This window comes from Protopterus annectens, chromosome 1.part0 (assembly GCF_019279795.1).
Source record: "Protopterus annectens isolate FY-2018-M chromosome 1.part0, PAN1.0, whole genome shotgun sequence".
NCBI classification, from domain to species: Eukaryota; Metazoa; Chordata; order Ceratodontiformes; family Protopteridae; genus Protopterus; species Protopterus annectens.
The window spans coordinates 140,109,712-140,136,387 of NC_056725.1; the positions used below are offsets into that span (position 1 = coordinate 140,109,712).

General features: G+C 39.7%; 1 protein-coding gene across 2 annotated transcripts in view; it reads right to left on the reverse strand.

The window, feature by feature from the left end:
* Positions 1 to 26,676, reverse strand: part of SAE1 (SUMO1 activating enzyme subunit 1) — an 803,581-nt gene that overhangs the window by 25,804 nt on the left and 751,101 nt on the right. Inside the window, exon 8 of one of the 2 annotated variants that reach the window (XM_044090150.1) lies at positions 20,123 to 20,195. The exons of the other annotated variant lie outside the window; for it this stretch is intronic. Within the exon in view, the coding sequence (XP_043946085.1) occupies positions 20,138 to 20,195 (58 nt within the window). The 3' untranslated portion in view covers positions 20,123 to 20,137. Of the gene's footprint in view, positions 1 to 20,122; positions 20,196 to 26,676 lie in introns of those variants that run through there. 2 annotated transcript variants of the gene reach the window in all.

Genomic DNA, 26,676 nt, shown 5'->3' on the forward strand with positions numbered 1-26,676 from the left:
CTTGCATTTGTTTTTCGGGATGATCCACTGGGCCACTGTGAGCCCATTTACAGTGGAGGCCCGGGGAGAAAAGCTCCACAATCATTTATACAATACAATCTATTATACAATACATAATACATACAACAGAATAGATCAAGTAAGTATGTAAAAATGCAAGAGTTGCAGTAGACAGCTGAACGAGCAAGATAAAACTCTTGGTACATTATTAGATTATAACATTAAGGATAAAGTGGTTTGTGTAATTAGAATATAACAAGATAGGATATAAAGCTGGGATAATTAAGATACAAAAGTATCATAGGTTCTTGCAACAAAATCTGAATAACTGGCACTTGTAAATAATCAATAACTCGTTTAAATATCTCTAAAGCTTGAGAACAACAGGATCTACTTCTGAAGCTGAAAGGCTGAAAACAAGATCCGAGGTATGTTAAGTTGGCGGGGCATTACAGGTAAAGGGAGGAGCTCCAGAGCTTTGGATCAGATGATCTGGTAGAAGTAGCCAAGTCGGATCCAAGTCTTAGTTCCATAACCATCACGAACAATGGGAGGGCATCGGAGTGGCTCCCATGTATGCAACAAAGTCCATCAGGTTTAGGATTTTTGCTTGGAAGTGTATGCATAGGTATTTTTATACCTCAAAGAGATGTAAAATAATTTTTCCTCAACTAGATGGCAAATACTGGAGGTGTGGTGAGAAGGACATTATAGAAGTGTAACAAAATGGCAGACTTTAAAGATTTCCCCTACAGAGTACTTTGTCAGAAACGTTAAGGAAGTAAATGGTTTCAACTAAACAATTCTTTTGAGGTGGAATACAGGATCTGATGTGCCTAGAAATAGCAAGGCTTTATTAAGTTTAATGCTACTGGCTGCCAAAAAAGCAATTAATACAAAATGGAAATTTAAATCAACTGCAGTTGTAGTACTGAATATCGTAAATTAGATACTAGAGGTGGGACCTTTAGAAAAGGGAAGGAGCAAATTTTATAGAAAATAAATGGAATTTGTGAGAATAAATGCAAAATAGTATTCAGAAGGGAGAGAGAGGTTTAAGGCAAGGCAGGAATTCAGCAATGCATGTACTGTTCGAGGGAATGATAATTGTTCGGGAGAAAATTTATACATATACTGCATGAAGATAATGAGAAAACAAACAAACCATGGTGACATTTTCATCTGTTAATGCATGTGAACCTGTATCATTATGTAAATTGTGGTTTAAGAATTATAATGACATCTTCACAATGGGGAAGGAACCACCACTATGGTTGCTATAAAAATCAAGATGGATGAACAAACATTTGCCTGAAGCAAATTCTCAAGGATTACAAATGATACTGTAGCAATGATTCTTATGCTGGAATACCTACTGTTACAGTGTCTGCCTCATACAACTTTACTACACATCTATTTTTCTAGTCTTAGTGCTTCACTTCTTTGAGCAATACAAAGCTATGAACTACAGAGGGAATGTGTTTGGCTTTCTTCGTATGAGACTCAGTGTAGGTAACATCTGCAAAGGTAGCAGCAGCTCTTAGGAAAAGAGTGTCCTAAACTGCCCTGCCCTGGTACGTGCTTGCTACAAACACCACATGACAAGCCAATGCACTGATTGTTTATGTATCACATTTTGGTAGTTCAGCATGTGACAACTAAAGTATTCATGGGCAAAGGCAGAGGCAGAGTTTGAATGTACTGATGGCAGTTCAAACATCATCAATTCCTACACAATGGGTTGAAGACCACTGTCCCCAAAGCCAGCTTATACATATGTATCTCCTAACCCTTTTTTGATGCATTTGATATCAAGTTGTATGTAAAAGAAGGGGAGGACATATTATCCCTGCACTGGTCTGCACCTCTATCACTCATCAAGGGAGTTAATGATGAGACAGAAGCAGACAAAGGGTCATTTGTGAAGAAGCTGTTACTTGATCCCAAAGACTTTTAAATAAGGAAGGCATTATTCATTCCCACGTGCAACCCTGCATTTTACACTGTCAAAATGATATTCCAATGTGTGGTCAGGGACCGTGAGAATACCATGCAAACAGGAACTGAATGAAGACATGAATACCTTAAAATCTTCTCCCTAAGTGACAAGAAACTACCAGAAGTGTCCAGCACTACTTCCAAAATAATTTACGTTAGGTGGATGTAACTGCTGACTTCTCTAACGATGACTATAACCTGTAGGAAATCCACAAAGGGTTCATTAGAGCCGTAACATTTCACAGACCACAATGAGACTTGGCCCAAATGAGACACTCTCCTAAACAATGGCACGTGTGAATTCTTGCTTATTCACTGCTGAGACTGCTGGAATCAAGATGAGGAAACTACTCATGGAACAATAACTTAACCAAAGGGGAGCAATAAGAAATAGTAATACACCTGACCAACCTGAAACCAAAAATAAAATCTTTGCACACTGCTAATCACCGAAAAAGCAAGGGAAGAACATTTTGCAGAATTACTGCCTTAAACCGTAGGCCTTTCAGTTGTTTACTCACAGAAGGGAGATCTAGAATATGTTATCAGTGATCTTTCACTGGAGCAAGGAAGAATATGTAATGAAGGCATGTCCAATTCTAAAGACAATGCATCTCTTCTATAGCCTCTTTCTGCAATATCTTGTATAAAATAGCGTTTCCTCTTGACCTATGAAATCAGGAAATATTTGGTAAGAGCTACAAGTGAAGTTACAATGTGAAATTCATCATACAATCTTCATCTAGGTCCCTCTTATCTACAAATGTAGAAATCTTGCATCATTTATGTGACTGTACAGCTATTCTCTTTAACAGCCTCTCTGTCCGTTGCTCAGGGAGAAGGGACACCTGCAACTGATGAGGCTGAAGAAATGGGAGTACCTCTCTTAAGAAATGGAAGTGGAGTCAATGAGGATCACTTGGGCTTTTAAGGAAAAGACAAAGGAGAAAGACCGAAACAATTTCTGACTTTATTGATCAGCTTCACTAACCACTGACGACATACATCCTTCTGTAAAACACCTTGACCAACATCACTAGTCCCAGAAACACTGCTACTGTCAAAATGTTTTCTTACAAAAAGTGAAATCTTTCTGACTGAACAAGTGTCTCAAAATCAGCAACATGAAACTAATTTGTCAAGGAATGAATTTGCTGAGCAAATGGGAAGAAATATAAAGAGGCATTATAGAGTCTTAGATTGTTACTAACAACCCAGGGGCTTTGGGGGCCTTTCTAAACCTAGCCAAGTTTTCCCAAAAGACTAATGATGTCCTGCATCTAAATAGGACACTGAGGGACAGGCATTTCTAAGTTACCTCCATCCATAAGGGACAAGGGTGCAAGGCATGGTGTAAATTTCCTATTCCACATCCACTGGTCTAAGTTGCCCTTAAAATGGGTAATGGACAAATTCAGCTTCACATGGATAGGAACCCTGTTCCATAGGAGGGGCAGTCTCTGGGACACGCATATTAGTCTCTACAGCATGTTCTGTTTAAGTCACAGATAAAATTCAGGTCCCTAAAACCTTATGTGTCTGGTACTGTTCGACTTAGGAATATGAAGAAGATTCATGAGCGCAGGATTTGCAGATGCCTTGTAAGCCAGATATAGATCACTCCTCAGCAACCTACAGGAGACTGAGTATAAGGAAAGGGCTTTACGGCTCTCTGCATTAGGCTGTTCAGTTATGCCTTGTATTCTTTTTGAAAGGAACCTCTAAGGTCGCTACAGTTAAGCTTATTGTCGACATGCCTACCCAGATCCCTGACCACTAGGTTGACTCTTAGGGGTGTATTACCAAAACAGTAATTAGCTAGGATGGTTTATTTTCCAAGGGGACAATCATGCATTTCTTATCACTGAGTTTAAGATCATGGCTTTGGTGCCACTTGTTAGTCAGAGATGGGTATTCTTGAAAAATGTGTGCAAGTCTGAAATAGACTAAAACCAAAAAACAGGACTTGCACGAGTGCCCAAATGAAGGTCAAAAACCAAACTCCTTAGATAAGCACAAGCACTTTAATTCCTTAACGCTGCAACACAAAAGAATACGTTTTCGACATAGAATCCAAGTCTTCATCAGAGATGAACAAATCACAGTAGACCTTACATCATTTTATACCATTCAACCAACAGCTACTTTAACCGCTTTGCTAGTTTTATATTCCCAAACACATTCGTTTAACTTTCACCTGATGTAAACCCAAAAAACTGTGATTTGTTCATCTCTGATGAAGACTTGGATTCTATGTCGAAAACGTATTCTTTTGTGTTGCAGCATTACGGAATTAAAGTGCTTGTGCTTATCTAAGGAGTTTGGTTTTTGACCTTCATTTGGGCACTCGTGCAAGTCCTGTTTTTTGGTTTTATTCTTGAAAAATGCTAGTGTCTGCAGGGAAGTCAATGATAACCTCCAGCTTGTAATCATCTGCAAACATTCAGCCATAAACCTTCAGCATTTGCTTCCATTTCAGAGAAATAGATGCTAAAAGGGGACTCTGCTAATGACTGGCCTCTTGGTGGAGGTGGCCTCACCTATTTTGACCTCCTGGGCTCTACCTGTGAGCCAGCTGGCTATCCAGTGGGTGATAAAAGAGCTGATTCCTAAATTAGTGAGTCTGTCTATAATGCTTGAATGGAGTATTGTATCAAAAGCCTTAGCCAGGTAGAGATAAGCTGTGGGCACAGTCCTGCCTTCATCCAATGCTTTGGTGACCCTCTAAAAAAAATGTCTACCAGATTTAATAGGCATGATCTTACTTTAACAAAGCTGAACTGTGATGGGCCCAGTGTTTACAAGTTCCCTATGTCCTATGTCCATGATGATTCTTTCCATGGCCTTACATATGAGGCTGGTCAGACTTATAACTGTAAAAGAACACCAAAGGTAACTTGTATGAGAGGAACATCCTGTTGAGAAGCCTCTTTCTCACAATTACTTCCCAACATTTTCATCTCTGTAGTTGGAGAAAGCCCCAGGGAACAGAATGCAGTGTCCTTTTTACTTAGCAGCCAACCTTTGCTGTGTTTTGCTATGAAAAATGTAGGTGTAAAAATGCCAAATGAGGAGGAAAAAAAAGCAAAGGTAAGGCTGACTATGGCTCAGTATGAATGAATGCAATAGTGTCAGCTGGCAGGCACTCCAGACACAAAGGATGTCAATGTGGGGAATGGCTCATGTAAAAGATAATTTTGACTGCTTGCTCACCTAGGGATTATTCTGCTATCCAGAATGTGTGCGTGTGTGTGTGTGTGTGTGTGTGTGTGTGTGTGTGTGTGTGTGTGTGTGTGTGTGTGTGTGTGGGGGGGGGGTACCTCTTAAAAAGAGAGGAATCAGTTCAATCCTTCTCAGCTTTCTCAAAAAAAAAAAAAGAATGAACCAGCCCCACCAAAAGAATGTGTCCTTACCAATGCAAGTCTTAAAGACAAGTACTGCATTATATGCATTAGTTAACAAATGCACCCCCACCAAAATCCACAAACCTGATTTGCTAAGTAGAGTTTTTTTACAGGTTCTGCTCAGTTAACACTGCAGAAAGATTGAATTATCTAATCAAATAAAAAATAAGCTGCCATTAGCAATCTAATATCACAACCTAAAACGAGCGTGCTCACAAAATTAATTTCTACTTAACAGGAAGGGAAGAGCTTTGAATGTCAGTACGATAACCTTAATGATCCAGGTTAAAAATAATGGTTGTATAGGTAAAGTATCACAGCAGCAAGAAATATAAATCTACATTCTTAAAGGCACCATCAGCAATCCATCATTGCCTATGCATAGCTTCATATAGGTTCATAGGTTCATAGGTTTATACTAGGCTATCTGCCCTAAGGCATTTATAAGCCTAGCCCAAATTTTTGTGGCTTACGCCACCCCTTATATGAAAAAATACTGTGCCCATTAGTTTGTTGTGCCTCTGTCCAGCAGTGACACAGAGATGATTCCCGGGGTAAACCTACGATCTCCCATCCACAGGTCTAGATTTCTCTTGAACAGAGTCAGCGAGGTGCTCTGCCTCACATGGACCGGGATTTTATTCCACAGCATATTTATTCCACAGCATAGGGAGTCTCTGAGTGATAAATCTATCCCTCCAGCACGTCCTATTTATATCCGTGCTAAGGTTTAAGTCGCTTGCTCTAGTGGTTTTGGTGGATTTGGATTTTTTGAGGTGGAGCATGTCCATTAATTCCGGGTTGGACATGGCCTTGTATGTCAGGCACATGTCACCTCTGAGCAGACGGTATGCGACTGAGTAGAGCTGGAGTTTCTTCAATCTGGCAGCATATGACAGATTTTGGAGTCCCTTTATCCTTTTGGTGAGGAACTTTTGGGGTCTCTCCAATTGCTGCAGATGTCGGGTGAGATACATCCCGAATGGGGCATTGTACTCGATCATTGGTCTGATAAGTGAAGAGTACAGGGGAACAATGACCTCACTAGATCTGGATGTGAATCCCTTCATGATCAGGTGGGCAATGTAGAAGGTCTTTCTAACCACTTTAGCAATGTGAGTGTCAAAAGAAAGGCCACTGTCAACCTGGGTCCCCAGGTCCCTGATAACCTCCTCTGTGCTTAGTGGATTGCCACCTATATGGTAGCTTGGGGATACCTTGTTTTTCCCGAAGGGTATGACTATACATTTTTTGGCGTTTAACTTCAGGCCATGGCTCTGGCACCAGCTATATAACCTGTCTACTCACCCACAACTATGAATGCAGACAAAAGCAGCAATTAGTACTTTCATACAGTCTATGCTGGTGGAGTAGAGGGATAAAACTCTAAGTATAGCCCAAGCAACCCGACTTTGATTATCTGCTTGGGCACTTGATGGAACAAGCGGGCAGATAGGATAAGTGTGCCTATCCTGACATGGCAGTGTGGGCTAGGCAGTCCTTTCTTAAGATATGGCAAAGGCTGAAGCTCTGAAGGAATACTAGTCTGGGGGAGAAGCGAGGAGGAGTGGCCACTCTATGGGCCTATCCAGACCACTCATCATTGCCATTCAGTTTGACATATACATTAGTACACTGGAGAGTGTTTGCAGCTATGAAATATTCCAGACCTCCTAGGGATGACGGCACCACTGCAAGTAGCTTGACCCTCACTTTCAGGTGTGACAAAAGACAAGCCAGAGAAGTCAGTACCCACAACTTGTAGGAACACAAAGGTCAATTGAATGTTGAGAGGAAGGACTGATAGAGGAGTGCCAGATGACCCCAAAAAGTACTTTCCTACAAGAGTACATAAAAAAGATTAAAAAAAAGTGTACTTTAAATAGCTAGTATATAACACTAATTAATCTCTGCCTGACCACATATGATGGTGGATTTTCATTCACAGAAAAAAATACCAAACTCTAGTTCACCCTCTTGGGTAAACTGCACTGGGCTTTTGTAAATCCTCACTCATCAATGTTCTAGCAGTGATTATTAGAATAACGTGCACTGAGTTTGGTGTGTGTGTGCGTGTACAACATTCAGGAGTGCCTTAACAGTGCCAGTAGCAATACTGTCAACATCAAAATATGTAACACAAGTACTGTTGCTAATCTTATCAATGCGACCCTGAAAGGGGTGCAGATCACAGAGGGGAAAAACAAGGCCAAACAAACCTATGAGGACCTTAAAATTGTCAAAAATACCTTCAGTAGCACAGACTGACAGACTCTCAAATGTTTATATAGAAACACACACATTCGAAGTCAGAAATTATGTGGTCTAACTGACTCAGTCTAATGGCTGCAGAACACAAGAAAGATGTTGTCATTGTACAGGAGATGCTTAGTGGAAGAAAACCGTACTGCAGACCTCAAAGAAAGGAGCACAATCAGTTCAGAACAGGAGTCTCCTATTAATACAGTCCTTTAGTTATGGCTGCTCAGGCTAGAATAAGAAAAATAGCTATGTGGAAAACTATGGAAAGGACAACCTGCAGCATCACCGTATTTTCCATAAGAAAGACGGCTAACAAGGGTGACTTGTGGCAAGAACCTGCCTATGACAAATAAAAGTGGCATTTATTTTGACCTTTTTGAGAAGCAAATACTTTCATTTTGGCAGAAGAATGTCTATCATTCAAACTATTTATCAGTATGAAAAAGACTGCAAACATGGCCCTGCTGCCAGAACATCTGCCTGAAGTGGGTCAGACCATGTACATTTACAGCAGTGGAATGCTGACTTTTGAAAGGCTAACACCTTTTTGTAAAATCATTGCTCTAATAAAAAATGAAGGGGCAATCTTTTTGAACACTTACAGGTAAACATACACAGCTTATGACTATTTAAAGTTCTTGAAATGTAATGCTGAATGACAAATGCTGTTCATCATTGCTAATAGCAGTCAAAAAATACAATTCTGAATATTTATGTTCATCTCTATTTTTTCAAATGACTGAACAATGCAGCTGTTGCACCATATCTACCCCTATGAAATTATTAGTGCAACTTAAGAAGCTAATATTATCTATAAGTGGTATGTACTTTAAGGGGTCATTTGCATATAACCCATGGGCCTCTACTGCAGGAGGTTTGAAGTATTATACAGTGAAGACTAACTTGGCTGGTTCTTAATTGTAATTTTTACATTTTCTATTACTGCAACCTAAAGTATATTTCCATTAATATGTTTAAGAAGAGTTAGTGCCACCCGTTACCCCTGCACCTTTTAGAACTAGCTGGCTCGTTTTGAGGTGGTAACAGCACTCGCCACCCTACAAAGTATGGGAACAGAAAATGCAGTCTGCAGATACGGCTTTACGGGGATATTCACCCAAAGGGCAGATACGGCTTTACGGGGATATTCACCCAAAGGCACAGGTGCTTCATTATAATGTCAAGCAGAGAGCGTGACAATCCTATTTTCAAAAAACTCAGGTATCGGGCAGGAAATATATTAATGCTCAACATTTACAGTATGAATTAAATATTTATGAAGCCACTGCAAACACTACAATCTCTCACAAAATAATTTCCTCACTACTGTTTACCAGCTCTTAGCAAATGTGTATACTCTGAGGTATTCCAGAATCTAACAGAGACAGAAAGAAGGCTGTTCAAAAACTGAAAACAGATTTAATTTAATTATTTTTTCCACTTTTTAAAATCAATGCCTTGCTGGGTGAGATAAATATAAAGGTGCGTTTGTGTTTATTTTTAAAATAAGTGAATGTTAATCAAACTCATCATCAACAATCTATTTATATAAAACAAGAACTATAAAGTGAGGAAGTATGTTTTTACACCTCCTGTCACTCTGGGGTTTGAAATACTTTGTAAACACAAACAGAAAGGAACAAACACCATGGTCTGAATGACGTGAACTTCAAATCCCTGACAGAACTGTGCAGTTAATACATTGCTATCAGGAAGTCTGGCAGCTAATGAAGGTACCAAGATTAGCTCAGTGTTTTATTCACTCTGAGTGCATACTACCCAAGTAAATTTCCTTGGAAATACTTTCTCTTACTTCATTTCTGGATGAGACCACTAATGTGGCAACATGGTGAAGGTCAGATGTAACAACATAATCTCAAAAACTGATACATGAACTGTTAGAATTACTTCAAGGTATGAGCATTTATATATTTAGACATTACTGTGCTGGTACGCAGCAAAGAATACCAAAACTGCTAACTCAGTTCTCCAATTCTGCCATAAAAATGAAGTATGATCTGTTTTGTTTTTGACAAAAGAATACAAATGTGTTTATCAATGCCTTGCTGGGTGAGATAAATATGAAGGTGTGTTTGTGTCACCCAGTTAGACAGAGTACATCACAAGTGCAAACTAGTATCATTCATCATTTCTGGTTCATAGCTCACCCGGCTACATTTTGATGTTAAATGCTGTACACGTATGTTGTGAAGCAAGACCAGCAATGTGTTTTCTCAAGAATTTTACCACCTGCAGCCCCTTTCTACAGCTGATGCAATAGGATGTGAACATTTAAAATCAAAACAACAAAGAGGAAGAAAATCTATAAATGCAAAACAAGATTATAAAAAGCACTGGGAAAGAACAGGAAAAAACACATTTTCTAATAAATTGAGAAAAGTACAGAAGGTTTATGTAAAACAGATTCTACATAAACATTTTCATTCATCAGGAAATATTTATAGAAACTGAAGCCAACTTCTTCTAATGTTCTGCCTTCTTAACCTAATCCTAACCTGACTCTAACATACACACTGAATGTAATGAATTACATTTTCTCACACATGTTGAGTAACTTTCAAAATCAGCCACTAACAGGCCATACTTTTATAAGGGGCACAACAATTACCTATACCCCCAACTCCACACAACTTCAAGGCAAAGATCCTTACTTTGATTTGCGTAAGCACTGGGCATCAAGAAAAAAATATGACCCTCTATATGTATGATTTACTAAAACAGACAGCTAAGTCCATCTAAATTATCCTGGAAATGATGCACTAGATCTTCTTCTCCTTTCGGCTTTTCCTGGTTAGGGGTCGCCACAGTGGATCACCTGTCCGCTCATGATTGGCAGTGGAGTTTTACAGTGTCGAGTTGCCAGCCCGGCGCCCAACCTTCCACAGAAGGCACACAAACACACGCACTCACACCTAGGGCCAATTTAGAGTGTCCAATCCACCTACTGCATGTCTTTGGGATGTGGGAGGAAACCGGAGCACCCGGAGGAAACCCAAGCGACCACAGGGAGGACATGTAGACTCCGCACAGAAGGTACCCCAGCCGAGGATCGAACCGGAGAACCTCTTGCTGTGAGGCGACAATGCTAACCACTGCACCACCGTGGCCGCCCCTAATGCAAAGTAAAAAAGAGACTGCAGAAATATTGATACATGTTCCTTAGCATCAACAGTCCTGTGTGAAACTTGAAAATACCTTGCATCTTAAGTGTCCAAAACCGCAGAAAGAAAAGAAATAAATACCCACAGCCAACATGATTGATAAGCATAACTACATATACAACAGCCCAAGGCAATTTAAAAAAATGTCAAGGCTACCTTCAAACAGCAAAGTACATTTATGTAAGGCACTCACTATAAGTAATAACTAGGTCTACTCACATCACGTAACATGTACTCACAACTTCAACAGATAACTGTCTGATAAATTTCTTACTTTACATATATCTCTGTATATCACACTTAACATCTGACTGTCTCTTGTACATATTGTATACAATTTTTCCACACTGCACGAGCTGACTTCAACTTCAATCAACTGTATAATGTAAAGAATTCCTCATACTGGGTGCTTAACTATCCTTACCTTCTTACTACGTTACTCAAATCTTGTCGCACACATTGTACTGCATTAACACTCTGGCTGTATTTGATAATTCAGTTTTACTGCTCTACTTTTTCCCAGGCAGGGACTTGAACTTGCTCATTTGTGATCAGTGTTCTACCCCAGTTAACAAATTCAAATTAAAAGAAAAAAAATATGAGATCCTCCACTGTGGGTCTACAACTGCTACATCTTTCCCTGCCATCTACAATTTGCCATGTACTTGTGTATATCATAACGTCATTCAGTCACACATTGCAGAACAGGATGTCTAACTGGCCACCCCACTGGGTCATCACACAACAAATGAGTAAATCCAAGAAGCACTGGAGTAACGTGCACTTTACACAAATATATAAATATATACTTGCCAGATATGCAGGAACTCCAAAACCAGCAGATGGGTACAGGAGCCAGACAATCCACAGAAGGATTGTGTGAGGGTAATTAGGACCTACAGGTGAGGGTATCCTTACAGGTCAACTTGCAAGGTGAGTACAAATCAGTTACAGATTACATCTGAGATTTTCTTAGGTGAGATCATGACAGGATAGAATCCCAAACGGCGTTAAAACCTTACAGGATGCAGAAGCAGAGGTCAGCCAGCTGAAAGGAAAAGGCTGAGAAGACTAGGTCAGAAGTAACAAAGGAGGCCTACCATTTGAACCACTGGGAGTAGAGTCCAAGTAATAATGTTTAGTGAAGGCATGAACTGATGACCAAGAATCCACAGCACAACTGTAAATAATATAGACATTTTTGAAGCAAGTACTGGAAGCTTCCATGTCTTTTGTGGAGTGGTCTTTGACATTTTCCAATGGGAAGTCTACACAGCCTCATGGTAAAACAGAATGTAGTTAGCAATTCACTTGGAAAAGGTTTGCTTGACAACTGCTACACATTCCTGGTGTTTAGGACATGTTTTAGCTCCTGGAAATGATGCACTGATTTTAGATAAAATCAAAAACTAGATGGCATATGTCCAGTTTTCTTTTCTCCCCTGGTGTCCATCCTGACAGAAAAACACAAATATGAAGGACTCCTTTAAGAACAACTTAGAAACTATTTTACGAAGAACTGTGGGTTAGTCCCAGGGGCGGCTCGTGGCATCGGGCTGCCGGACTGCAGCCCCCTCAAAATAAAAAATAGAAAAAATTAAAATTTCGCGGACTTCACGCATGCGCAGTAGTCCCGACTACTGTCGGTCTATGCGCATGCTCAAGGCAGTCCCCATAGAGGGACACAAGGAGACGTCTGTGCACTTTTAAAGTGCACAGTCTCGCTGGGATTATGGGTCGCGTCCGGACTGCAACAGCAGCAGTCAGGACAGTCTCGTCATCGGGAAGGAGCTTTGGGATCTCGTCGGGAAGGAGCTTTGCTTGGGATCTCGCGAGTCTTTGGAGCATTGCGCGGGCAGGATGTACGTTAGCTGGATATATTCAGGTAAGTGTATGGTGCTTTTTACTTTACAATGTTTATACGGGATTGACTTTGTGTGTGTGTATGATGCTTTGTTTTACTGGATTGACTTTGTGTGTATGGTGCTTTGTTTTACTGGATTGACTTTGTGTGTATGGTGCTTTGTTTTACTGGATTGACTTTGTGTGTATGGTGCTTTGTTTTACTGGATTGTGTGTGTGTGTGTGTGTGTGTGTGTGTGTGTGTGTGTGTGTGTGTGTGTGTGTGTGTGTGTGTGTGTGTGTGTGTGTGTGTGTGTGTGTGTGTGAAAATGCCCCAGGTGCTCATGGTGGTGTGGTAGGGAATACCTCAGGCTTGAACCCTGTACCCTGTATGCAGGTGTTAAAGACTTGAGTTCCCTACCCACCACCATTTGTAAAAAAATTGCAGATTTTTGCCTCATATTCGATCTGATCTGTTCCTCATAATATCTGTAGTTTGTAAATGTTGCAATGCTTGATATTTGATGGTGTAGTAGTAGTAGCATTGTTGCCTCACAGCTGCAGGTTCTCGGGTTTGATTCTTGGCTGGGGTTCCTTCTTTGTGGGGTCTGTATCTTCTCCCTGTGTTTGTGGGGGTTTGCTTTTGTGTCCTCCCATGTTACAAAGACATGTCTGCATTATTTCTTCCTGGGCCTCTGCTGAAAATTGTTTTTTTGTTCCAAGTCAGACTGTCCTGATTAAAAAATGTTAAATAAAATTGACAGGCATTTGAATTTCAGACTTAAGGGTTTCTGAATGTTTAATTCCTTGCATATTTGATGGTGCAGTGGTAGTATTGTTACCTCACAGCTATAGGTTTTCTGGTTTGATTCTTGGTTGGTGTGGCTTCTGTGTGGAGTCTGCATCTCCTCCCAGTGTTTGTGTGGATTTGCTCTGGTGCCCTGCCATTTTACAAAGACGTGTCTGCAGTATTAATCCTTGCGTCTCCGCTGAAAATTGTTTTTGTTCTGTCTGCAGTAAAATTGACAGGCATTTCAATTTCAGACTTCAGGTTTCTGAATGTTTAATTCCTTGCATATTTGATGGTGCAGTGGTAGTATTGTTGCCTCACAGCTATAGGTTTTCTGGTTTGATTCTTGGTTGGGGTGAATTCTGTGTGGAGTCTGCATCTCCTCCCTGTGTTTGTGTAGATTTGCTCTGGTGCCCTGTCATTTTACAAAGACGTGTCTGCAGTATTAATCCCTGCGTCTCTGCTGAAAATTGTTTTTGTTCTGTCCGCAGTAAAATTGACAGGCATTTGAATTTCAGACTTCAGGTTTCTGAATGTTTAATTCCTTGCATATTTGATGGTGCAGTGGTAGTATTGTTGCCTCACAGTTATAGGTTTTCTGGTTTGATTCTTGGTTGGGGTGGCTTCTGTGTGGAGTCTGCATCTCCTCCCTGTGTTTGTGTGGATTTGCTCTGATGCCCTGCCATTTTACAAAGACGTGTCTGTAGTATTAATCCCTGCGTCTCTGCTGAAAATTGTTTTTGTTCTGTCAGCAGTAAAACTGACAGGCATTTGAATTTCAGACTTTGGGTTTCTGAATGTTTAATTCCTTGCATATTTGATGGTGCAGTGGTAGTATTGTTGCCTCACAGCTATAGGTTTTCTGGTTTGATTCTTAGTTGGGGTGGCTTCTGTGTGGAGTCTGCATCTCCTCCCTGTGTTTGTGCGGATTTGCTCTGGTGCCCTGTCATTTTACAAAGACGTGTCTGCAGTATTAATCCCTGCATCTCTGCTGAAAATTGTTTTTGTTCTGTCAGCAGTAAAATTGACTGGCATTTGAATTTCAAACTTCATGTTCTTCAGAATACATAGTAGCACAACCTTTTTTTCCTAGCAATTTTCTAAGTTTATAAGATGAATATTTTAAATTTGTCCCTATTTTTGGGACTGTATTCCCCCATTATTGGCTTTGTCCAGGTTTTTGTGCTAAGGTTGACAGCTATGGCAAGAAATGAATTCACTGAATATGTTTAGAGGGCTGTATTCCCTCATTACTGGGTTTGTCCAGGTGTTTTGTACTAAGAGGTTGACAGCTATGGTGAGAACTGAATTCACTAAATGATAGCCATTTAAGTTTCAGTCTTCCTCTCTTTTACAAAGCAGCTGATGTGGCATAGTGGTATGTTACTCTGACTGTTTTTGCTCAGGGACCTTGGCAGTAAAATGTATGGTGGCAACACAACATTTTATTCTAGCAACTTTCCAAGATTATACAAGCAATGTTTAATGTGTCCCTGGTTTTTGGGCTTTTGACCCCCCCCCCCCCCCCAAATACATTTTGGCTTTTTCCAGTTTTGCAGTTGAGTATTGAGTAGATTTTACAAGGAGCTGAGAGCTGCAGGGGAATAGAAGTTTAGTGCTTTGCCTAGTTAATACTATAGCACAACAGGTTGTGTACTTGCTTTTGATGCAGAAGGCTGTGGGTTCTACTCCCACAAGGGGTGGATGCTGCCGTACTGAGAATGTTCTCCTTGGTGAAGATGCTAACTATGAGTCTGTTATCAGTTTGCCATCCATTTCCTCTTGCAATATTATTACTAGCTTATCATTTTTAATGTAATATAGGCAATTTATTCCTGAGGGGCAACAGACACTTTATTTTTCGATGAAACCATGAAATATAAAGGTGATTGCTAGCAGCAACCGCTTCATTAGTTACAGATTTCTTTAATGTGGAATTATTTAGATGTCTTACTTCAGAGATTGTGCATATTTACTGATAATGGACTGTAGAATTGTGCATATTTACTGATAAAGGTGGACTGTAGAATTGTGCATATTTACTGATAATGGTGGACTGTAGAATTGTGCATATTTACTAATAATGGTGGACTGTGGAATTGTGCATATTTACTAATAATGGTGGACTGTAGAATTGTGTATATTTACTAATAATGGTGGACTGTGGAAGTCTGAGTAGACTTTTTATGATAAATGTTCTCAACTGGGCAGTTTTGCCATTATGGGTGCATATGGTTTGTTTCATTGCTTACTGGAAAAATGTTCAAAACAAATTTAAAACACCCTCTAACAAGTGTACTGCATTGTACAAGGAATATAATTTTAGTACAATGAGGAAGGTGTATCAAAGAGCACATGTATGTTTCATATGCAAGGGGCCTATGATTTGAAAACAGCCCAAAATTAATCTTTATCTGCCACTGGCAAAATGTATTTTCTTTGAATGTGGGTTTCAATGTTGTTTCAATGAATGTGAGTTTCAAGGGCAGAGAAGTTTTAATGCTAAGTTTTCATTGTGAGACTGCATTGCTTTGTTTAACAGATGACTTAGTGTTTGTGCTGTAAAATACAAAATAAAACTTTCAAATGAAGTCTAACTCATCATAGAAGTAAAGCAGTATGCACATTAGTATTTATGGTAAATGGAGTGAAATAGCCAAGTAATGGTTCATTGGAATGGCTGCAGAGGCTCCATTCAACCATTATTTTGTCAGGGGGGAAGGGCAGCAAACTCAGACAGGCCCAGCTGAACTATACCTCCCAACTGTCCAGATTTTCAAAGAATGAATAGATTTTTGCTTCTTATTTTTGGTTTGTTCTTCATAAAATTTGTAGTTTTCTGGCAAATCATTTAGGAATCAAGTCACTAAATAATAAGGTTCAGACTTTATAACCTTCAGAAAAATGCATGTTAAAGTAAGAGCTGTTCTATCAACTGTCTCAATTTATACAAGAGCAATTTTTAGTACTGTTTATATGTGCCCCCAATATATTTGGCCTTGTTCAGATTTACTGCATTAACAGGTTGAGAGGTACATGCAAATAAATTGCTTTATAGAATTAGGCATAGCCAACCTCTCAACTGTCCCCAATTTTTGGCTCAAAATGTTGCTCTTCCCCCTAATAATCCCTCCGTAAAATAGCAATTTTGGAAGAAAACATGGAGGGTTTACAATTAAGAAATAACTGTAATAATCAAAGTTATAGATTACTTGAAATGCATGTATATTCTTTTATTTTGTCCGCTACTCAAGGTAGCAGTACTAATATTAAAGTGTCCCTTCTTTGACAGGTAGCAGCTGTATTGTGTGTCTATTTTATATTTTTGCATCACATTTTTGGTCCATTTTTCATAAAGTTGTGTTTTTTGGCAAGTTAGTGACAAATCACTAAAGACTGAAGTTAGAAAATGACAGACATTTGAGTTTCAGATTTTATACCCTTCAGAAAATTCATACTAATGCAAGACCTATTCTATTATCTTTCTAAGTTTATTAGAGCAATATTTAAAAATTGTCCTTATTTTTGAGCCTTTGTCCCACTTCTGTGTATGGCTTTGTCCAGAGTTCTTGCTCTTCAGGTTGAGAGGTATGACAAATGTGTCAGGGCCATCACAGTCAGCCAGAGAGATTTCAAATTGTGACATGCTTGTTGCACCCCACTCCCCCATGTAGTGACTCTGGATGTGTCCAAGCAAGGCAAGGAGTAGTTGTATCTACTTTGGATGGGGAGGACACAGTGCATAAGTACTACAGTGGCTTTTCATCTGTCCTTGATTTTGCAGAATGGTCTGGTTTCTGTCATATTTTTGTACTGTTGATTTATGCTTATTACTCAGATTTATGCTTATTACTCAAAGTGCCTGTTGCTCTGTGTTTAAGTAGCAATGCTTTAATGACCATAAGGTAAGCTTGTCTGAGATCGTAAGATGCAAGTAAGCTTTAATAAGCATACTGTTAAAGAATTGCCAACATTGAAAGCCTTTCTGTTGTTGCCATGCAGAGAATACTTGACTAGATAATGTATAAGCCTTGGGTATTAAAGGACAGGATTCCATTATTTTAAAAAGCTCATTACACTTGTTGGAGACTTCCAGTCATCTCTACAGACTTTACCCGTAAACTAAACAGAATGCCAATCATGTGTGGTCCATAACCTGTACAGTAATCCTTTAAGCAATGTATCTTGAGCTTGTTTCTTGTTTGCTTTTCATTTTTACTTTTATCATGTTTTCCCGTGAAACAAGTTGTCAAGCAGCAGGTCTTTTTGGATAAGAAACATTTTTACAAGTGGGGCATCACATAGATTTCTACTTTCAGCATGTTACTTGGTACTTTAATAAAGCTGAATATATTATAATTAGAACTGCAGTGCAAGGAGAAGTGGTTTGAATTGAGTGCTTCTGGTTTTTCTTATACTTGATTTTGACTGGCATTCCAGTAATGTATTTAAAAAGTAATTTATTTTTTCATGCCTCACAACCTTTTGTTTCCATCTAGACATTAAGTAAGCTGTCATGCAGCCAATGCATTGAAATATTTTTATTCTTCTACACTTATTTTTGTCTTGATTGGACTTTCATAATGATGGTTTGCCACCCAGGGCAGCGTATTTAATTAAAGTTAGTTTTTTGTGGTTTTGTGCATAGCTCCTCTCCTTTCTGGTTGACCACACCCCCTCCCCATTGACCCCGCCCATTCAGCTGTCTCCTGCAGCCCCCCTGTGATTTGAAGTCACCAGCCGCCACTGGTTAGTCCCAAAAGGACACCAAATGTTTGCAAAAGATCAAAAATATTTCCTTAAAAATAACGTCCCAAAGCTCCAAGATACTGTACACATATGTTACAACACCAAGAAAACTACATTCTAAGAGAGAAAATTCAAAACTGCAGAACCAGCACAAGCAAACAAAGGACAGGCAACCTTCCAAATTTTGAAACTTAAGTTCCAAGTAGGTGAATCATCCGATAGAGGATGTAATCCCTTTAAGGGGCTCCATAACCTGCTAGAGCTGGGACACAGCTTTCAGTCCTGCATTCTCTAAGGGCATGCTGGGTAGAAACAGCTGACATGCATTTAATATAGAATTGATACCCAAATCATCCAATCATGAGGCATGTAAAAAAAATGTATGCAAAATAACTGAAATGGCAAAGATGAATGCTTTGCCATTTCTGAATCTCTTTCACTAAACAGCATAAACGCAAGTGACTGGAAGGCTTCACAGCAACATAAATTACCTTTGAAAATCCATCTGGCATGTCCAGCGAGAAAAGAAATCTAAACCAAGAGTCACACCCTGTGGAGGAACCAGTGCTCTGACACCTATTCAGGGGGGTGCTGTATACTTCTTTGGTTTGTACAAGCAGGGTTTCTTGTGCCACCAGTGACCTCAGCATTAAGAAATTATATCCTTCTTTGCAAAGTGATCAAGAAAATAAGACTTGGAATTTATTTATATTTGTTAATACCATAAGTTGGACTGAGAACCCCTTTCCACCACAATCCGAAACAAGGCAGCAACAGGTTACATACAAAATATGACGTTACAAATATATAAATAAATGTAATTATAATAACAGAAGGAAACTAATCAAAACCATAGAATTAAAATTGAGAATTGAAAACATGTAGTTTTCACCAGTCAGCTACAAAAGTTATCCCACAACACAACAACTATTACATGTGTAATCTTCAACATGTTCTTTACATTTTCTACCGAAGTCCACTGACCATTCTTAGTTCTCATAGTTGGTTGTTTCATTATATCTTTAAAAAAAAAATCGCTAAAGGACAACTGAAATGCAAGATGCTGAAAACATGGTGTTCTCAGACTGTTTGATCTCAAGAGAGTAAGAATTCCTAAAAAAGTGGTTTATCTGCTGAAAATGGACAACACCGATTTTTAACCAGCTTGAAAACACATAGGGGTTTAGCAGTAATGTAGCTCTAGTCATAACTGGCAATTAGCTTTAGATGATGACAGTGATGTGTTCTGCCCTGAGAAAGCAAAACAGCGGCATACTTTTACTTTCATCAGGTTATTGCACTGAGACATTAATGAGCGAGCTCAGGGCCACAAGAAGCAGTGCATACTCAAGTCATGGCACTGGAACATTAAAGCCAACAACAAAATGTGCAGTCCTGGGTAATAGGATCTGTAAGTACATTTCAATTGGTTTAAGACTTATTCTGCTATTCTGTGTGGACTGTAAAAGGAAATGTTTGATCCAAGAACATGGCTGGGTATGTCTGGTGATCAACCCATTCGATATTGACCCAAGAAGATCCTGAAGTATAGTTCTAGGGAGATTATAAACTTTTTGTGGAGTTCCAAAAAACATGACTATAGATTTGTTGGAGTTATAACCCAATTTATTGGCAAGAAGCCATTTCTAGAAAACTGCAAAATCTTTTTTTTTTTTTAATCTCTAATTATCCATTTTAACAACACAAACTGAATAGGCACATACATGTGTACACTTTACAAATAAATGTAAACAAGAGTACCACTATTCAAAAAAACTAGGACAGGTGCTCCATCATGACTTTTTGCACAAAGTTTAATCATATACAATTAAAAATGACAATCTGTATGTAACAAATAATGTAGTTACCTTTCTAATACCAGCACAAACCGACAGAGTACTTCATGTTAATCATTTAGTAGTAAGATAACATACAATCTCTATTCCCTCAGATGATGTTCCATTGCCACTGTCAAATAAAATATGTTATTATATCAACAGTACTTTATCCATATCATACGAAATCCAAACTGTAGTTAAAAAAAAAAAGATCAACTATGTTCTGAATCTTTACTTAAAGCAATTTCCAATTAGTATAACAATAATTTAATATATATAAACAAACAGTTCCACCAGTCATGGGGAATTACCTTCTACCAATTATACTTCTGTATCCAGCTCATGGGCATAACATCTGGCATGTCCAGGAAGACAAAATATAAACCATACCATTATCACTCGATAATGCACATTCCAGGTGTCCTACTTGCCCTCATAACCATCCTTTAACCATTCCTTTTAACAATTTAGCAACTGACTTTCATAAAACTTAGGTAAAGCACTACTAATGCTGTTGGAGAAGACTATAAAACCCCTTTAACCTTCATAAAAAATGAATTTAAGTGAAGGAGACGGGGAAAAAAATCCATAATGTTTTAAAAACTTTCTGCTCTCACTCATAATTACACAGCACTAAGCTTTTCATACGCTAAAATCAAAATACCCTCCTCTGTCCCAACATTTTTAAATCCATTTTGATAGTCGTTTCATAGTCATATAAAAAAATAAAACACCCCCATTTCACATTAGGCTCATGTATCCTCCATTGGACACTCTGAGACCCCTTCATTTACCCCATTTTCAAACACCTCCTACATTACCTAGCACTAAAAGTGTTAATTGCCCATTTAATACAAAATACTCAGGACCACATTATCTACCTCCAGGGAAGTCCTAACCCTCAGCATATTTTTTATATTACCAATGCTTACCTCAACACACACTTCAGTATTAAGTAGTAGAGTTTAATGCACACTGCTAGATCCTACAATTCACTAAACATAAAAATTTCAATCTGGGTTAATATCCATTACTGTTATTTTGAAAAGCTATGTCAAACCTGTAATAAAGACTGCATTCATACCTCCTACAGCTCATTCTCATATTGTATTATCCTTTATGTTTGACAATATAAGGGTTACAAACATACAACTTGCAGAATAAAACAACTGATAAACAATATTCTCCTCAATTTTCTATCCCATCAGAGGACTATCTTATCAATAATACTTTTTTGTTACATCAAGGCCCATTCATTCACCAACAGCACAAAATCCACCCCCCCCTCCAAGGTAACAGTCTCATTTCATTCATTTTCCAAGGAAGGAAAGAGGATTCCCCCAAAGCAAGAACACATTATCCCAGCTGCACCTCTAGAGACTAATAAAAACAGTCAGACTCTGAGACTGGACCATCATTTGTCTCAAAATAAAGATTTCCTACATTCAGAGACAGCCTCAAGATGTGCATCTGACACATGACCTCAGCTCAGAAGCATAAGAGTATATAAATGGATGTCCAAGAATGTACCTAGACTAACTCCAAGCCAGTGGCTTGAAGACTACTGAGAAAGGGAGAACTGTCAGCTTGGAGGGGTGTAGCTTGAATAGGTAAATAAACTCCCCTGTTACCATGTAGCAGACAAAAGATTAGATGGAGGGTGGGATGGAATACTGCAAAAGTGATCAGTAAAACATCTACTGTTATGGTAAATTCTTACATAACCGTACTATGTCCTGACTGACATATGGGATATTCACAGACCTGAAGGAGGTAGAAAGAATGGTTCTTGGCTACTGAGTAGATGAGCTAACAGTCCAGACAAGACAAACCTAGCAAAGACAGCCCTTGATCTGGTAGAAGGCATCAATTTTGCAGTGTTTGGCAGAATCAATTAGCAACTGCCAAGATAGACCTGGCATCTACTCCCTTGTGAAAAGCCCGTGAGGAAGCCACTGCCCTAATGGAGTGAGCTTTTAGGCAGTAAGGCAAGGACATACCATAGTGTGAATAATAGAAGGAGATGGCCTTAGAGATCTGAGTTGCAACAGTTTGGGGACCAGCTGGCACAAGTGAGGGCTCATAAAAGATACAAACAGCTGGTCAGTCTTCCTGAAAGATTTAGTTCTGTCCGGATAAAATCACAGTTGTCTGTGATCCCCCCCCCCCCCTATTTTGGGTAATGGGAAAGAAAGTTGGTAGGTGAATAGCCTGACTGAGGCAGAGCTCGTTCACTACCTTTGGCATGAAGGACAGGTTAGCCCTGAGAGTCACCTTGTCCTTGTGGAAAATAAGAAATGTTGGCGTGGCCAGGACAGCTTGTAATTCAGAAGCTCTCCTAACAGAGGTGAAAGCCAAGAATAGAAGAGTTTCCCCAAGTGCAAAATTTTAAAGAGGCAGAAGATGCTGGTTGAGAGGGAGATAATGTAAGCTTTTCCAGCACAAAACTGAGATCCCAAGGTGGAGAGGTGGGTTTCCTTGGTGGGCTAAGATGCAGGACTCCCCTCAGGAAAAGCTTGAATTTTTTTTCAAGCCATGGCGTGTGTGGGGGGATGACAAGCAGGCAGACACTGATGGCCAACAGGTGAGCTTTTATAGAACAATAAGCCAGACCTGAATGAAGTAATTCACAAAGATGTTGCAGGACAATAGGGACCTGTGATAAGAGTAGGTCCTGACTGTTTTTGCGGCACCAACAAGAAAATACTTTCCATTTAGCAATGTAAGATTTTCTAGTAGTGGGTCTCCTGGCTTCCTGTAGTACTTTAAGGACACCCTCACAGAAAAGGTGTCATTGAGGTATTAAAATCCTATCATCTACTGAGTCAAGCAGTGTGAGGAAAGATTTGGGCAGAGAAGAAATCCTTTTTGTTGAGTGATCAAGTTTGGTTGCAGAGGTATTTTCCTATAATTTCCCTTTTATCAAGTAAAATCGCAAGGGAAACCAATATTGTCTCAGCCAAAAGAGGGCCAGTAAAAGGAGTTTGGGTGCTTCCTTTTGTGCTTTTAGAAGAAGTTTTGGAAAAGGAAGTAGTGGAAGAAAGGCACATAAGAACTTCCCTATCCACTAGAAGGAGAAGGCATCTGTCCTCCGGACTGAGGGACAAGGTTTCCTAGTGCATAGTTGGGGAGTTGTTTGTTGCTTGGTTGGTGGTGCAGAGAGGTCTACCTGAAGTGTGCCCCACTGAACAGTGATTGCCTGAAAAACCTGTCCATTATTATATTATTATATTACATTATTAAATTAGGGTCCATTAGTGGGGGGCCTCCAAGGAGTGACTTAGGAAGTCTGTCAGGACATTGTCCTGGGACGGAATGTATTTGACTGTGATGGTGATGTCTATGTGGTTGACTAAGTTCCATGTTTCCTGTGCTAACCTACACAACTGGTAAGACCTGGTGCCTCCCTGTTTATGTACCACATGACTCTGGTGCTGTCCATGCACACTAGGAGTGCCCCCGTTTCCATAGGTGAGAGAAGGTCTGAACAGCTTTGTAGAAGAGCACTCATTACCTTCTGACTGATAAGTTCCTTCAAGAACCATGATTGCCATTTGCCTTGTACCTGGTGTGATGCTGTCCATGCCCCCCAAGCCTTGTCCGAGGTGTCTGTGTAAACTTCTGCAACAGCTGGAGGAAGAGGGGTGTGAAGGGAAGTCCTGGGTTGAGATCAACCTGTTCCTTCCTTTAAAGTTGCTTCTTTTTTGAGACGAGGGAGGAGGGGGATCAGGAGTCCAAGCAGTGGGCATGTTGGGATCACACAGATTTCAGATATCATTAGACTTTTGTCATGTGAAGTTTGGCTAGGAGAAGCATAGGAATGGTGGCCTCCATGAAACCCAAAGTTCTTAACATCTCCCATGCTGTGCAATGCATTGTAGAGGAGAGATCTGGGAAGAAACTGGACAGACAGTAAACTTTCTTCCTGAGGGAGGAAGGCATGCATTTTGTGTGTGTCCAGTCTGCAACTCAGGAAAACCAGGTCCTGTGTAGGAACCATGTGGAAAGGAGTTGGAGCCTGAAATTTAGATGCTGAAGGAGGTTCTCTTGAAGAGAAAGAGAGAGAGAGAGACTGAAGCAACAGTTCATCCAGGTTGGGAAAAATATGAATTCACTGGGTGAGGTAGAATGCCACCACTGGATATAGACACTATGTGAACTCCCCGGATGCTGTGGAGAGACCAAAAGGCAGATCAGTAAATTGAAAATGTGAGGACCCAGAGAAAAACCTGAGGCATTTTCTGCAAGAAGGATGAAAAGGTATGTGCAAATAGGCACTCTTCAAATCTAGGTACTCTACAAAGGCATGGGGGAGAATGAAAAGCAAGAGAATGGAAGACAGCATTTAGAAAGCTGGCACTTCCAAAAAAGTGTTTAGAAGACAAAGGTCTAGGATGGGTCTCCACTGTCTTTTTTCTTTCCACCAGAAAGATTCTGGAGTAGAATCCTTTTCCTATGAAGTCTTTTGCGACTTGTTCATTGGTGACCTGATTCTGTAGGATCCTGAATAATGGGAGTTGTTAGAGATAGCCAGTTGTAAGGAGGATATGGCATGCCTTTACACGGCAGAAATATTTTCTCAGGACATGTCATAACCATCCTTGATGATGGACAGGACTGTTGTGTCTGTAGTAATAGTTTCCCACCATGCCAGGGAGAGTGACATTCTTTTGGAAAAGGAGATTGGGGCTGATGGCAAGGGAGATGGTGCTGCAAAGGTAGTCAGAGATTTTTCATTTCCAAAGGGAGGCCTCACAGTTGGCGGCTCTGTATGAGGTTTGTCAGAGTAACCTTTCCTTGGAAATTTTCACAGTTTTTCAGTTGCCCTAGGGTCCCTTCTGAGAAAGGATGTAGATTCAGATGGGTTGTTCCTATGTTATCAAGAAAATGAGGAGAGTGGAATCTGCCTGCAGTCTTTCATTGTCTTACCTTGGTCTTGGAGAGTTTGGAACAGACTGGCAGCCTGACAGCCAAACAACAGGTCTTTGTCCAAGGGGAAGACAGAGTTCTGACTTGAAATCTACAAGGATAGGCAGGGTATGAAGCCATTCGCACCTGCGAATAACAGAACCAGTAGCTGCTGCCCTAGAGGAAGCATCGCAACTGCACTTAATGCTGTCTGACTATTTGACTGTCCTGGGAAAGCAGATTCTGCATTTGTTCCTTTGATTCTGCAGTTGGAAAGTCTAGCATAACTTTGCTCAAGAAGTGAAGTACAAAAATCAAATAATTAGTCATTTGAGTCTGGTAGTTAACTGTCCTAAAAGCAAGGCTTGAAGAGTACTATACCATGTTACCCAACCTATTCATAGTCCTACCACCCTTTTCTGTAGATGGAGCATTAGCACTAGGTAAGAGCTCAAAGGACTTATCTGAAGCAAAACACACTGCAGACGTGTATGACACAGCATTTTTGTACATGTTTTTAAAGTCATCAGGTAGCTTATAAAACCTGTCTGGTCTTTTAAGAGCTGGTGGTTAACAGTCAGGCAATGAAGAGGTGGACTGGAAAGCATTCTGGAAAACCTCAAGCACTGGAGGGACAGGGGAAGGAGCAGGAATGCCCATTTAGAAGAGGCTGCAGTACCTCTTTTGTATGTCAGAGATCTGAGTGGAATGACATTCAAAATGCTTCATCATGTTCATGAATAATCTCCCCAAAGTAAGCCTCCTCAATTGGGCAATCCAAAGACCAAGAATCCTCTTCATCCAAAGAAAATTTGGTACTTGCGTATTATCGCAACCACATTTTCGCAGTTGCGTTAACACTTATGTTGGCCTGAAAAGGAGTGTGGGAATTAGCGTAAAATGTAATGTAACATCTGTATTAACAGCAAGAAAGTTTGTTGGTCTTACATTCAGGAAGTTAAATAACCATGAAAGTTACACAAGCACTGTTCAATTGGATCGGCTGCTGCTGTACTGTTCAAAGGACTACTTGAAGTCTGAATTGTTTTTAATTGGCTGAGTTGCTGTCCTTGGCTAAAACTATTTAATGTGCAATGAGTTACATTATCGTATATTACCATTTGAACTGAATAGCTGCTATTTTATGAAAATATACTTGGATTTCCATATGCCTTCTACCTCTCTTCTGCTTCCGTACCTCTACTAATTTTCCATGTTCTGACTGAGCCCTACTGGCAGTTTCATTTCTATCCCTCTTCCCACTCACATTACTGCTACTCATGTCAGTGTAATGTAAAATGGACATTATATTTTTTAACTTTAGGTTGGGCCTTCACACCACGGAAACATTTTTTTTAATAATACTGGTTGGTATATCAGCAAGCACGCATTTCAAGGACCCCCCCCAACTGTAAACCAGGTCAGAAATTCTACTGTATTTTATAGTTCTTAGTACCTTCTTTTCATTGACTGTACTCAAGTGTTATTTAAGATTTCGGTACTTACGTATTATCGCAATGGAAGTAAAGCTATGTAACATTGTACTGGACAGAAATTTCGTGCTGATTTCAGTCTTGCATTTAAATGAGAGAAAATGTTTTCAAGCAGCGATGTCTACCAGCCTACAAATGTGGTTGCGATAACACGTAAGTACCGAAAATTTGTACAATTGAGAAGAATAGTCACAGTGGTCTGAATCATAA